The 15,328-nt window shown below is 41.9% G+C and overlaps 1 protein-coding gene across 2 annotated transcripts in view; it reads left to right on the forward strand.

Annotated features, from left to right (window-relative positions):
• GJC1 (gap junction protein gamma 1) overlaps positions 1 to 14,991 on the forward strand; it is a 230,370-nt gene extending 215,379 nt beyond the window's left edge. For both annotated transcript variants that reach the window (XM_086923887.1, XM_086923886.1), the window contains exon 3: positions 13,329 to 14,991. In XM_086923887.1, the coding sequence (XP_086780013.1) occupies positions 13,349 to 14,521 (1,173 nt within the window). In that variant the 5' untranslated portion in view covers positions 13,329 to 13,348 and the 3' untranslated portion in view covers positions 14,522 to 14,991. The remainder of the gene's footprint in view (positions 1 to 13,328) is intronic.
• The last annotated feature ends 337 nt before the right edge of the window (positions 14,992 to 15,328 follow it).

The raw sequence follows: 15,328 nt of genomic DNA on the forward strand, positions 1-15,328 counted from the left end.
TTCCTCTACAATCAGCCGAACTGCGAATTCCGAATTACTCACCTGTTATCAGGAGAGACCTCAGTGCTGCATCTTTGAACCCTGTACTGATCCTGAAAAGTAATTCTAAGTGAACTTACCAGTACCTTGAATGTCCTTGCATAGGCTAACATTGACTGGTTTCACTTCGAAATTCTCCTAAGTGTGGAGTTTTGGAACTTACAAATATTCCTCTAAAATCAACCGAACTACGAATTCTGAATTACTCACCTGTTATCAGAAGAGACCTCAGTGCTGCATCTTTGAGCCTAGTACTGATCCTGAAAAGTAATTCTAACCGTACTTACCAGTATCTTGAATTTCCTTCCATAGGATATCATTGCCTGCTTTTTGCTGAAAAAGTTTGTCGATTTTTGAAACTTACAAATATTCTTCTAAATTCAGCCGAACTACTAATTCCGATTTACTCACCTGTTACGAGGAGAGACCTCAGTGCTGCATTTTTGAGCCCAGTACTGATGTTGATAAGTAATTCTAACCGTACTTACCAGTAACTTGAATTTCCTTCCATAGGATATCATTGCCTGCTTTTTGCTGAAAAAGTTTCTAAGTGTTGATTTTTTAAACTTACAAATATTCTCTAAAAATCGTGCCAACGATAAAAACGTAATTACTTGCCTGTTTTAAAGGGAGGTCCCATTGCTGTACCTAGGACTCCAGCACTGGATTACAAAAGTAACGTGAACATACTTTACCTGGAAATTGAATTTCCTTCCATGGAATAACATTTGTAATTCCAACTAGAAAAAAAATAAGAAAATAATATAAATATATTTTTTTTAAAAAACATTCAGTTTCAATATTTAATTTTTTTACTCCAATTATAATAAAAATATATAATGTTATTTGAAAAATAAAAGATGTAAAAATAAGCAGTTAAACTGTAGAAAATCAGTATAAAAAATACATACAACTATAATTACATTTAAAAATTATCATTTAAAAAAACCTTCGAAATTCACTGAAAAAACCATAGGTTTCAGACATGTTATAGTTAGGAATTAGCATTTAAAAAAACTTAGAAATTCACTGAAAAAACCATAGGTTTCATGGCTGTTATAGCTAGCTGGACATTTCACTCGTACAAAACCATTGAAATTCCTGTGTTATAGTTAGTTCTGCTAACTATAACTTGCGCGCCCGCAATCCACTGTTGATGATGTCACATATTACATCATTCATGACATGGTCAGTGACATCACTGATGACATCTCAAATGACATCACTGATGACATCATCCACGTGACAATCAGATACACCTCATCATACAGAAGTATAACCTTTCATGACTCACTGTAAAATACAGAGTACCATATTTGAATCCATTGACACACCAATCCAAGTTTCTAAAACCCCACTCGGTGATTCCTAGATCTACACACACAGCTAATCACATACCTATAGATTCACTCACACATGCTGTCAATGATCAATAGAACACTATCAAATATACGTATACACCTATATCAACATTACACACCATTACAGATCTAATTCACTCATGCAGTCATCCTACTCACAAATGAAAACAATGAATCATACTTACATTTACTCAGCTACACACTTATACAAACACCACTTCATTTGTTTATATAGATAGTAACTCATACTTAGTGTGTTATAAAATCACTATTACAAGTATACAGTTATCCATACAGTCACTCATACAATCACTGAGTCTTATGTATACTTATTTATATACAAAAACTGTCACATACACTGCCTTTTATTTTTCTAGTTTGTTGGACATGTACCATTGAGAGATTATTTGCTCATCACCACACCCATAAAGATATTCACTCACCCAAACAACTGTTATAACAAGTAGTCTTAACCTCATATACCTACTGAATCAACTATTCACACATTTTTGGCCAGTCACACCACCCCCCCACCGAACCACACACACATTCACTCTCCGATACAAATACTCAGTTAACTAATCAATACCTAATATAGACTTTCACATATCTAGTAAACAACTGGTGCAGCAGTTTACACAACTGACAAAGTGATACCGATATTCACACAGTTTAGTCACTATCCAATATATTTAGTGAGACACTATGAATTAGTCAAGTACACAGTCAATCAGACTGCTACGCTACTAAATCATCCATCTAGACATTTATGATTAGATATCCATTCATTCTTCAATGCAGATTGCTATATATATTATATATATATATAATACAAATTTAAATAACGAACCAAACCACATTCACTGGATGATGTCATCAGTGATGTCATTTGAGATGCCATCAGTGATGTCACTGACCATGTCATGAATGATTTAATATGTGACATCATCAGCAGTGGATTGCGGGCACGCGAGTTAAAGTAAAGTTAGCAGAACTAACTATAACAGAGGAATTTCAATGGTTTTGTACGAGTGAAATGTTCAGCTAACAATAACAGCCATGGAACCTGTGTTTTTTTTTCAGTGAAAAAATATTTATATATATATATATATATATATATATATATATATATATATATATATATATATATATATATATATATATATATATATATATATATATATATATATATATATATATATATATATATATATATATATATTCCACCAAATTGTTCATTTTAGCAGGTGCACACTTTGCACGGCCGGTGCAGGACAGCGGAGATGAACATCCCCACAATTATTTTTTCCACCAAGAAAAGATTAATGTCCGCACTTGCTCAATCCATTAACTTGGGTTTATTTCACAAGAGACTGCAAACAATCCCCTTCACCTACGCATTTCGACCGCAGGTCTTGGTCACAGTGTTACCACTAGTCCATCATTGTGGAGAAGTGTGGCTCAGGGGTTAGAGGCGGCAGACCCGGAAGCTGAGATCGGCCCTGGACCAGGTTTCAATTCCCCGCCCCGACGGGGTTGGGCTCAATAATGCCACGGACTCGATAATTCTCACTCCGGTGCCTACTCGACTCACGGGTTCACACTCTGCAACTCTGGGCAATAGCTTGCTTAATCTCCACAACGGCCCCTCGCGGCGGGATGCCTGGCTTTCACCTTGTGGATACCCTGCCGGGGTATCTCACAGGGGAATACCAGGACGGGTTCCCTAAGCAAGCGCATAGATGCCTGCAATGTGGGCGATTTGCGCTATATAAATACATGTACATTTACATTTACATTGCTTTCTAGTTTATATACCTTCCTATCCAATAGCATGTAATGATGCATTATGGGTGAGGTAGTTTTAAAGTTACTCATTAAGAAATATAACATTTGTTTTGCAGAAAAAACAGTGTTTGATGTCCAGTTACATCTGTCTACATAAGAGTAATTAATAATTCTCAATTGTACAGTTTATATCCCCAATATTTATGTCGCTTATCACTATAGGAATTTCCTATTTAACCATTTTATAAGTTAAAAAAACGACTTAAACAATGAATAACATATCTATCAGTTAAGATACTTTCACTTATTCATTTGTAATATAGTTTTTTGTATAGGCTAAGTGCCCCTGGTTATAATTTTGTACAATTTGTTTCAATACTTCTTAGTAATGGCTAAGTGCCTTTGTGATCTTATTACTATTGCAACAGATCTGGTTTCAATAGTTGTTAGAGCAGTCTATTTTCAGTGTTTAGTCATATAGAATTCACAGGTGAACATGCATCTCTTCATCCATATTCAATCCCCTCTGCATTTTTGTTCGAAATCTAATGATCAGGCGCGACTCCAATCGTCTGAGTAGTTGTTTCCTATTCCCTCCTCTCTCATGTTGAGGGATGGTGGCAAGTCCACTATAGCGAACATCTTTCCATGTTTTTCCAGTGTGTTTAGACATGTGTTTGGCAATGGCATAAGACATATCACCATTCTGAATTGCCCTGATATGTTCCAGGATCCTTTTGTGCAGTGGACAGGTAGTCATTCCAATATAATTTTTACCACAGGCACATGCTAGCATATATATCACATAAGTTGTTTTACATGTGATAATATCCTCCACAACGAAAATCTTACCCTGTGGATCTTTCAAGGATTTCAAGGACTGGCCTATGGTACAAGCCTTGCATTGGTAACATTTACTAAAGCCATTTTGTTTCAATGTTAACCAGTCTTTTTTCTTTTTCAATTGAAAATGGCTTCTCACCAGTTTATCTTGTAACGATTGTGGTCTCCTGTAAGTCATTTGCGGATATTCTCCAAGTTGTTCACCAATGTCCGGATTTTTTTTTAGGACATTCCAATATTTATTCAATATTTTTCTCACATTTTGACTTTCTTTCTATAAGTTGTTATCATCCGAATGGGTTCAGTTTGTTTTTTGCTTGTCATGTCCAATTTTGCTTTGTTAATCAATGTTTCAGTTCTATTCAAAGCTCGAGCTTTTAAGTTCTCCTTTTTTTACGTCATTGTAGTTGTACCCTCTTTTAAGGAATCTCTTAGCGGTTTCTTTATATTTACAGTTCATTTCTTTCAGGTTAGAGCAGTTTCTCTTCATCCTAATAAATTCCCCATAAGGGATACTTTTTTAAAGATTTATAGGATGAAAACTATCTCCATGCAATATACTGTTTGTTGCCGTGCTATTGGATAGGAAGGTATATAAACTAGAAAGCAATGATGGACTAGTGGTAACACTGTGACCAAGTCCTGCGGTCGAAACGCGTAGGTGAAGGGGATTGTTTGCAGTCTCTTGTGAAATAAACCCAAGTTAATGGATTGAGCGAGTGCGGACATTAATCTTTTCTTGGTGGAAAAAAAAAATATATATATATATATGTATATGTATATATGTAAATATATATTGTCACAGTGCATATATATCTGGAGTTGTATGTAGTAAAACTTTGCAGAGGAGGAGCTACGACACCAACCAAGATGGCCGCATAGTCTCCCAGCTCCACTGACCCCCGTCCTCCGCTCGCTTATCCTGTCGAATATCCTGATCTCCTGCCCCGGATTCGTGTGGGTGAACTAGTCTGCATCCCGATGGTGTGATCGCGGAATTTTTCTGGTGTGAAGTAACATCGAAAATGTTTTGAGGCCTAACCCAGACTGGAAGCCGGGGTCTCGATTTCTGGTCTACCCGGGTCCAAAGTGAACAACAACGGACTGCCGAGGATGGTTGGGTCCAGTCCCTGGAACTTTCGAAAATTTCTCTGAACTACTTTGCAACCATCTGCTGCCTGATGCTGTACCTGAGGTGAGGCGACGGGTGGTGCGCGCACTAGCACCGCTGGTGCCCCGGGGTAGGGGTGGCGCCGCGCGTTGCTGCATGTTGCTGGCCCGTCCCTCCCGGCCTGTTTCTGCTCCGGCGTATCCTGCCCCGGAGAGGGAGCCTCTCCGTGGGGATCGTTATGCCTGCGGCCGAATGGATCCCGGCGGAACGGACTCAATGTGGCCCTTCCTTGCGGATGGTAATGGCGGAAGTTGCGGCGCTTCACGCGATGGTGAGGGCCCAGGTCAATCATTGGCTGTCGGCAACAGATGGAATCATAGGACCGGGAACGAGCCCTGACTTGCTCTTTGAGACCCGGCAGCCGACTTGCCCCCTGTTGGAAGCCCTACTGGTGTGTTTGGACCCGGTGCTGGAAGCTGTGCCTGCCCCCGAAGAAACGGAATTCATTGTGTGTGCTGAGATTGGTGACTCTCTTAAGTTCTCGGAAACATCGGTCCTACAGTTATCGGAGCATTTCACTGCTTCCCCCATCCTGGACACTGTTGGCCCACACTTTGATCTGTGTCAGAACGAGTCGCACCCCCTCCCCAATCGGTCTCCCAATATGGCGGATGGAACGATGCTTGGCTTCGGGGACGGGGAGGGACATCGTTGGTGCAAGCTGTGTGCGTTGGGACCTGCTATTCCTCTCCTAATTGCTGACTCAAGCTCCAGCTGCTTCTGTGTGAACTTTGACTTTCCGGGGATGTGGCTTTTCTTATCCGAGGGACACGGCAACTTTGTTAGACGGGGCCAAGGCTGAGATTGTGGGTTGAATCGTTTACGATGGATCTATTGGTAACAGGACTGCTTCATCAACAGACGGATTCCGGGGCGGGGGGTTTGTGGTTCCCCCCGGGGTATTTTTGTATGGTGGACAACTTTACTTGTGTTGGCTTAGGGGGGCCCCCTTGATAGGGCGGGGGGGGAGAGACCGGGAGCGCATAGACTATCGCCCTCCTCCGCTTCCCCGTTAGTTGGGGTTTCCTTTCTTTCTCTTTTTTTCTCTTCTTCTTCTATATTTCGGGTTTGGTTCTCGGGCGACAGGCACACTGCTGGGGGGGGGGGGGGGCCGTAGTCATCTGCAGGGGTGCAGGGTGGGGGGGGGGGATCTTTTGTTTTTATTTTTGTTTCTATGGCCTTTTTTCTCTTCTCTTATCTTTCTTTGTCTTTTTCTTTTCTGGGTCAGTGCAGTGGGTTTCCTTTGGTATCAATCCCTGCTTTTTCATCTGTGCCTCAATTTTCGTGGTGTTTTTTTGAGTCTTATGGCAGGTAACTGCATGCGCGAATTGACCGTAATATTCCTTCACATCCTGACCTCTTGTTTCAGCGCCATTGCTTTGATCGATTACTGTTTATTGTCGATACGTTTACTATTCTGCCTGCCATTTTCGCTGCTGGGAAATTGTTCGGCACCTGATCCTTCCATCTTATATTATAAAATGAAAACCTTTTATATCCTGTTTTTCTAATTGTGCTGTTCAGTGGCCAAGAGTACGCTAGCATGGAGATTCTGCTCCTCGAGGTTCTGCATGTGATTAAAATTGCTCTCTGTTAATCTAACTGCTTAGCGGCCGGCCCCCGGGGTTGTAGGCCCATACTTGTATTTGGTTTAAATGTCAATAAAGGTTTTCACCAAAAAAATAAAAACTTTGCTTAAGTATAGAAACTTACCTTTACAATATTTTTGTCCTCGATATTCTTGACATATTTTGTCCACATTATATGTTTTCTCCGATATTTTGTGTGAACACCACCAATTCACAGTTTTTCCTGGTCACAGCCTGAAAGAGTTAACAGTTAAGATGCTTTCAGGGAAGTGAAGGGATAATAAACTTGGGAGTAGTTTGCATGGGCAAATTTCCTCCTGCCCCGTCTATCCCCTTTGAGATTTCCAGGAGTTTTTCAGAGTGCACAGAGCATTTTTTATGTCACAGCTCAGTTAATACCATTGGAAGAGAGATGTTTTGATTTTTTTGTATTGCAATAATGTATTGGCTTGTTTCGGCAGTTGATTATTATTCTAGCCTGCACTACAATTTCTTCAGCTTCTTTCATATACATACTTATCTCATCCTAGTGCCTACATTTTTCCAGCTGTGTTCTAAAATGAGTATAAAAGCAAGTAGAATGTATAGCCATTATTAGATATTAGATATGCTCGGTGCTTATGGAGGTAGTTGGGAGATAGAAGAATCTTGCATATAGGAAGCACTACGTCATTTGATGCATGTTAGCTTGAAATTTTACTCATGGCAAAAAAGTGACATGTTATTCCTCCTACAATACTTTGCCATTTTATGTCGAAACAAAAGTATTCTCTTCTACAACTAATTTCAATCCTATGCATGCATTATATTATGTCATATCTTCTCCTTGTGAATGTGCATCTACTGTAGTTCATGAAATTAAAAATTAGCCTATTGGTGTGTATTTTTAGTTAGTGTATGATTGGTTGGTGGGAGGGTGTTGAAAATGGGAGAGAGCCTCCAAGCAAGGAGTAACAGAGTCACTATGAAGATAACTTTGCTCTCACGTCTACATCATGGCTGTATCCTTTTCTGAACAGCTGGGTAGATCCTACAGCAAAAGGGATAGAATGGGGAATGAGGCAGTCCACTGTGTTGATGGTGCTGAACCAGGCCGCCACCCCTGTGCAGCAGGCCCCACCTTCTGGTCCTCCATTGGGCACTGGCTACAATTCTGATTGCTTTAGATCTGTCTCCGGTCTCTTATCTGGACCCATGCTCATCCTTGTTGAGTTGTGTGCTTACCAAATTAAATTATGGGGATTATGGAGGCTCTCCTTCAGTTTCCCTGCCTCTCCGGACAGTATGGATTCTGTTATCAGTACTATGGACACCAGCATCATCTTAGGACAACAATGATTTGATGCATTCCACTAGATTCTGAGGGAACTTCCAGGCTTTCCTAACAGGAATGATTCTAAGCTGTTTAGCTAGAAAGCTGGTATTTCCTTGGAGAAATGTAAATATGGCAGAGCTCTGGCCAGCTCAATAGTTTCTTTCTTCTGCTTGCCAATTCCATCAACAAGAAGTTAAGTGGATACTCAAGGATTCGTGAGTATTGCCAGAATGATCCTCTCAACCTATACAGTAATCTACGCAGACTTTTCATGATGGCAGAAGTTGGACAGTTTTTGAGTGTCAAGGCCAACAGAAGCAGTAACATTCCTTGTCCTCCGTTGTGCCAGACAACTTTGCCAAGACTCTTTCATTCACCTTCAAATTAAATGTTGAGACTGGTTGGCTTCAGAATTCAACATTGCCTGCTTTGCTGGCGCTCCATCACAACAGACCAGTGTGTCTCTTTCAAATTATTTAAATTGGATATGCCCTTCAATTTCTGGTAACCAGTTTACAGTCAGCCGGTGTTAGATAACTCCTTGATGCTGCTCGCCAAAGGGGCACACAAACTGCTGCCAGAGATGAACGGACTGGGGCAATACTTCTAGTACTTTCTGGTACCCAAGAAGTACTAGAAGCCTGATTTTAGACCTCTGAGTTGAGGGAGTTCAAAATGATGGAGGTTGCTCAGGCTTTGCAGGCCTTGAATTCTGAAGACTGGATGCTGTCGCTGGACCTGCATGATGTGTACTTTCATGAACCATCCCGGGGTCAGACTACTTTAAATTTATCATACTGACCTTTGAACATTGGCCCCTTTGGACTTTAAAAAACTCACATCAGTAGTTATAACACATCTTTCCATGTCGAGGATGCACATATTTCCATGCATCGTCCACTTTGCTGCAGTAGCAGGGCTTGCCGTAGCTTGTTTGTTAACACCTACAGCCAACTGTGTCATTAGGGTCCATCCTGGGGTTCTCTATGGACCCAAAGTTTTAGAGAGAACTTGTAGTCCGTGTTCAGTGGTTTTGAGGATGCTTGGGCTCTTAGCATCATGCATCCTGATTGGATTTGATGATTTCATTTGATTTCACATCTTATAGAGCGCAGTGTATGCCCGAGGGCGTCTTGGCGCTAAAACAGACTAGAAACTAAAATACCAACTAATTTTATTTTGTGTGAACTTATTAGTTTTTGAACAGCCAGGTTTTCAGCCGACTTCTGAACAACATCAGGGAGTTACTATTTCTAATCTCTAAAGGAAGGGAGTTCCATACCTTAGCCGTGCCTACTACAATAAAACTCCTCCCCCCCAGCGGAACTGCTTGTACTTCGGGACTACCAATAAGTGTACCTGTGCGGATCTTAGATTCCTGAAAGGAGAGTATTTCCTGAGATGTGTTCTCAGATAAGAAGGCCCTTTCCCCTGTAATTCCTTAAATTCAAGACACTGAGCCTTACATATAATTTGCTTCCCCACCAGCAGCCAGTGGAGATCCCTCAATCGATTAGTTACTGGTTCATGTTTAGGGATATCTAAGATTAATCTTGCCACTGCATTCTGCATCCGTTGGAGTCTGAGTAGGAGCTGTGCCTTAGTCCTACGTATAAAGCGTTTCCGTAATCCAATCGCGATATGGCCAATGCAGTGACCACCATAGGGATAAACGGACGGATCTTCCTTATAATTTTTAGGATGCCCCAGAAAGGTGGAGGTGCGTTTGTTAATTTGACCTTCAAATGTCAGTCTTTGGTCAGATATTACCCCCAGGTTTCTAACCTTTGAGACTGGTACTGGGCAGTGGCTGGTGCCTCACACCTGTGGACATATGTGGGCTCCATTCAACGGAATCAGTGACTGAAGTGAGCCCTGTACTAGTGATGCCTTTCTGACAGAACTCAGATCATTCATCTGTGACAAACACCAGTCTGATGTGCAGTAAGCTGTTTTCTTTGCCCCCTACATAGTAGTGACAGGTGCATCATCTCTCAGCTGGGGAGATCAAAGGGACAATGTGAAGATTTGTGCCTTTAGTCGCTGATAAAGCAGAACACTCACACAAATCTTCCAGAGCTGGATACCATCTGGATGGCCATTTGGTGGTCTCCATCAGGGGTAGGTCGATCGAAGTGCTGACATTCAACATGTCGACCATGTTACACTTCAAAAAATTGGGCGGAAGAGGTCTGGTGCCCTCTGTCTCGACACACTGAGAATTGGGAATGGCTGGCATTCACAGGATTTCTCACAAAAATGGAAGGATGAGGAGGATTGGGCAGTCCAATATACAACCTGATAGTGTCGAAAATAATGATTTCCACACCTTGGCAAAGAAACAACCTCCTGAAGACCATAGAACTCATTCAACCACGGCCAAGTCAGCTACCACAGCTCTCTGGTCCTCGACATCTGCAAAGCGGCTACGTGGGTATTCGTGCACCCGTTTGCCAAACATTGCTTGAATAACCAGGTCCATAGTGAAGGCCTTTCCAGTCTAACCCTTTTGAGCAGTCCCTCTTCCGAGGATGAAATTGCTTGGGTATCTGTTCTAAAGTAAGGAAGCTGCAGCTAGATGTCTCTTTCAGATGGACAAGTTACTTGCCTTTGGTAACGCCTTGTCATGATGTAGCTAGATTCCTTACTGACCCACTCATCCTCCCTGCACTGCGGATCAGTTTTTAGTGTTGGTGCTGTTCCCCTTCAGGGCTCTAGTTGTTTTTTAGTACATCATGGTCAATCAAGTCAAGTGAAGTCAGGGACATTTGTATTGTGCACACATCACTCCAGGAGTCTCATGGCGCATGCAGACGGCTCTGAACAAAGACTGCTGGCTTAGTTATCAAATAGCCATGTTTTTAGCTTCTTGCCAAAGCAGCTATTGTCAGAGATGGAGCGTAGATGTAAGGGCATTTTGTTCCAGGATGCCGGGGCAAGAAAGGAGAAAGCTCTACCCTCTTTTCTAGCTGTTTGAATTTTAAGGGGAGTAAGCAGAGCATCATTACTAGATCTGAGTACCCTACGTGGCTGATACCAACGTAACTTTCCTGACCAGTATCTTGGGCCAGCTTTGTACATGTTCTTATCAGACAAAGAATTTTAAAAAGAATCTGTTTTTTCACAGGAAGCCAATGAAGGGTTTTTAAACATGGAGCAGATGAGGATCTCTATGGAAGAACTAAAACAAGCCTAGCAGCTGTGTTCTGCAGGATCTGAAGCCTGTTCAAAAGGTTTTCATTTATTGAGAGCAGTAAAGCATTGCCGTAGTCCATTTGAAGACCCTCCGCAAACTGCGCATTACACCAAAACAGGTGCCAATGATGTGGTTTATTTGGCTTTTCATTGACAACTGTTTGTCCATGTAAAAACCGAGGTTGCGGACCGTTTCCTTGATGGTTGGGTAGGGGCCTAGATTGACTGGCCACCAGTCATGTGACCAGTGTTCTGTGGCCTTGCCAAAGAGAATAATCTCCGACTTACCACCATGTAGTTGAAGGTGGTTAGATCTCATCCACCGATCCACAAGGAACAAACAGTTTTGGAAACGTTGTTTGGTTTCAATAGGGACCGGGCCTAAGGTGACCAGAATCTGCGTATTGCCTGATACGATATAACATCAAACCCGTATGCTCTGATCACCTTAGGCAAGGGGGTCATGTGCAGGTTAAAAAGTGTCGGGCTCAAAATAGAGTCTTGTGGCACTCCCATCTTCACATGTCTTTCACATGAAATGCTGTTTCCCATCTGAACAGTTGTTACACGGTCAGATAAGTAGCTTTTAAGCCATTTAAGGGCATTTCCTCTGACACCAATCTCGCAGAGCCAATGTTCTAAAATGCTGTGGGAGATGATGTCAAAGGCGGCGGACAGGTCAACCAGGACGAGAATGACTGAATGATGTTTGTCTAATGCCAGCCTGATATTGTCGGTGAACTAAACCAATGCTGTCTCTGTACTGTTCGCCGCACTGAAGCCGGACTGTGAAGGGTCTAAAAGTCCATGCTTCTCGAGATGGTTAACAAGCTGTTGGCTAATAAGGGATTCCAGCATCTTCCCAAAATAGGGAAGCAGCAAGATGGGACAATAATTTAGGAGAAGTTTTGGATCGGCCGTTGGTTTTTCAAAATAGGTCTCACTCTGGCTGCTTTCCATATTATAGAGTGACTTATTAAAAAGACCAATTGAAATTTCCAACAATACCGGAGCACTGGTGACGAAACATTTTAGTCACGTCATGGCTCCATGCTTCTGTCATGGAAAGTCGTGTAAAGTACTGACATCAGCGCACCGAGGTGAAGCCTATATAAGCGATGCGGATGTCACGATGAACTCGACTCCGGTGACGTCACGCGGAGTCGACCGACAACCTATCGGCCAGCAGGGGTACTGCTACCAAAAATCTTTCAATTCAAGCCTGACGCCTGGACGTTCTAAGTTAAGGAATCTGTGGCTTGATCATGTCTCTACCAGATAAGGTATTACAGAAGGTAAGTAAATTTTCCATTAAAATTAGAAATAGGGGCAGACAATGTTTGAGCCAGTTTTTGCATTTGCATTCATGAGGAGATGAGCTTTACTTAGACTCCCAACATCAATATCACCAGGTTTTACCTTATTGTTTTTGTCAGTGCAGTTGAGTCCACTAGGTATAATAAAGTATGCAAAACAAGTGCATACACCATTTACATACCTTAAACTAAGTTTATTGGCGAATTTAAGTTCAACAATCTCATTTGAACTGTATTTGTGCTAAATCTTTCTTTTCTAATGAGTTAATTTTTACCACTGGTTTGGTTTGATCCTACCACTCTTTCCTTTTCACTTGTTCACTAGGGATTGGGTTGCCCAGGCATGATCTTGTACAAGGAATTAGGGAAGATAGTTCTTGAGTAGTACCATTCCTTCTATTATTGCTGAAACAAACACTGAAGTAACCCTGCTGGACTGAGGCAGCTTAATTCAAGCCTATAAATATATATCTTTAGTGGGTCCAGCACCCTTTGTCTAATTTGTGCCACTGAATGACGCCTCAGCATCAGTCATTGGTGCTGCTATAGCCTAAGGTTCTTCAAACTGATTCTCTGCATGGTAGTTGCCCGCATCAAACCTGTCTTCTGACTACATTTTCTGCTTCTGTCGCTTGAAAGCCCACTGTCTCAAAGAGACTTGCTGTAAGTCACATCCTTATCTGATAATGTTTCTTTCTGTTTTGTTTTTAGGGTGATAAGACTTTGTGATCATGAGCTGGAGCTTCCTCACTCGACTGCTAGAGGAGATTCACAATCACTCCACCTTTGTTGGCAAAATATGGCTGACCATCTTGATTGTGTTTCGCATCGTCCTGACTGTCGTTGGCGGAGAATCAATATATTACGACGAGCAGAGCAAGTTTGTGTGCAACACACAGTCACCAGGATGCGAGAACGTCTGCTACGATGCCTTTGCACCCTTATCTCATGTAAGGTTCTGGGTTTTCCAGATCATACTCGTGACTACGCCATCCTTACTGTACCTGTGCTATGCCATTCACAAAATTGCCAGAATGGCCGAGCGCAACGAGAAAAGGTCCAAAGGCAAAAACATGGCTGTTCGTTGGAAGAGGAACCGAGCCCTGGAGGAGACCGAAGATGACCATGAGGAGGATCCCATGATGTACCCAGAAATGGAGATGGAAAGTGAAAAAGAGATCCAGAGTCCAGACAATGACAAAACTAAACATGATGGGCGCCGACGAATTCGGGCTGATGGCCTCATGAAAATCTATGTACTGCAGCTACTCATCAGGACTGCTTTTGAGATTGCATTCCTTGTTGGACAATATTTCATGTATGGATTTGAAGTTATCCCTAAGTTTACCTGCAGCACAGCTCCTTGCAACCACATAGTGGACTGTTTTGTTTCGAGGCCCACAGAAAAAACAATTTTTCTACTAATAATGTATGGGGTGAGTTGCCTGTGTTTGCTTCTGAACGTGTTGGAGATGATTCATTTGGGATTTGGGACAATTCGGGATGTTCTGAGGAGCAAGAAGAAAGTGCTGGAAGACCCAACTTCCTACGCATATCCGTTTACTTGGAATACACCTTCTGCACCCCCTGGGTACAACATTGCCGTTAAGCCAGATCAGATCCAGTACACAGAACTTTCCAATGCTAAGATGGCCTACAAGCAGAACAAAGCTAACATAGCTCAAGAGCAGCAGTATGGGAGCCATGATGAGAACATTCCACCAAACCTGGAGAACCTGCAGCGGGAGATTAGAATGGCTCAGGAGCGCCTTGACCTAGCAATCCAGATATACAACACTCAGAGCAACCCAGGAACCTTGAAAGAGAAGAAAGCTAAACCATGCTCCAGCAAAAGCAGCAGCAGCAGCAAAGCAGGAGATGGGAAGGCTAAATCGTGGCTTTAAAACACAGCCAGGCCTTGCGTTCTCTACCCCTGCTGAATGCCAGTGTTGGTTCTTTTTAGTTGAGGGACACCGTTTGTTACATTACTGCAAGCAGTAAAGACAATGATGGAAAAATGAGATCAGTTTATATGCACTTAATCTTCTCCAGCAATACAATTACAGCACTTGATTTGCCAAAATGAAGCAACTATATGTGAATGGTTCTTGTTGAATAGTTAGTGCATAAAGACAGTATGATGGTATTTGTGCACATTTAGTTTTTGTATTTGTAAATGGGGTCACTACAGTTAATCTTTTTTTATATGAAAGACCATTGGTTACAGCCTATATTTCGTAAGTACTGTCATCGCACCATTTGAAGTGCCTTTGTTACACATTCCTCTGCTGGCTGCTTCTATTTCAGGTTGTTGGGGGATTTGATGATGGTCCTACAGAGACCATATTGATTAAAACCAAAATGTTGAAGTTCTTTTGGAACTTGTTGAATGATTTTTGTCAGATTAATTCACCATGACAGGATGTCTGAAGGAGTATTTATGTTTAATACTAGGTGGAAAAATGGTTAGCACAGGTTTGACTCAAAATAGTGTTCTGATGGATACATTTTCCCACAGATTCCTTACTCTATGAATTATTTCTCATGGCTTCAGACTACTCTGGGAAACCTGTCCCTGGTGCCCCAGCAGCAGCTCTGCCTCCAGGAATGATAACACAGCATATATTAGGCACCCATAGGCATTCTGGTGTCAGTTCCTGTTCTTTCACACATTATTGATGCAGGCCAGAAGCTCTCTCTCTCTGTGTTTC

Source organism: Lissotriton vulgaris, chromosome 5, assembly GCF_964263255.1.
Source record: "Lissotriton vulgaris chromosome 5, aLisVul1.2, whole genome shotgun sequence".
In the NCBI taxonomy this organism is placed as follows: domain Eukaryota; kingdom Metazoa; phylum Chordata; class Amphibia; order Caudata; family Salamandridae; genus Lissotriton; species Lissotriton vulgaris.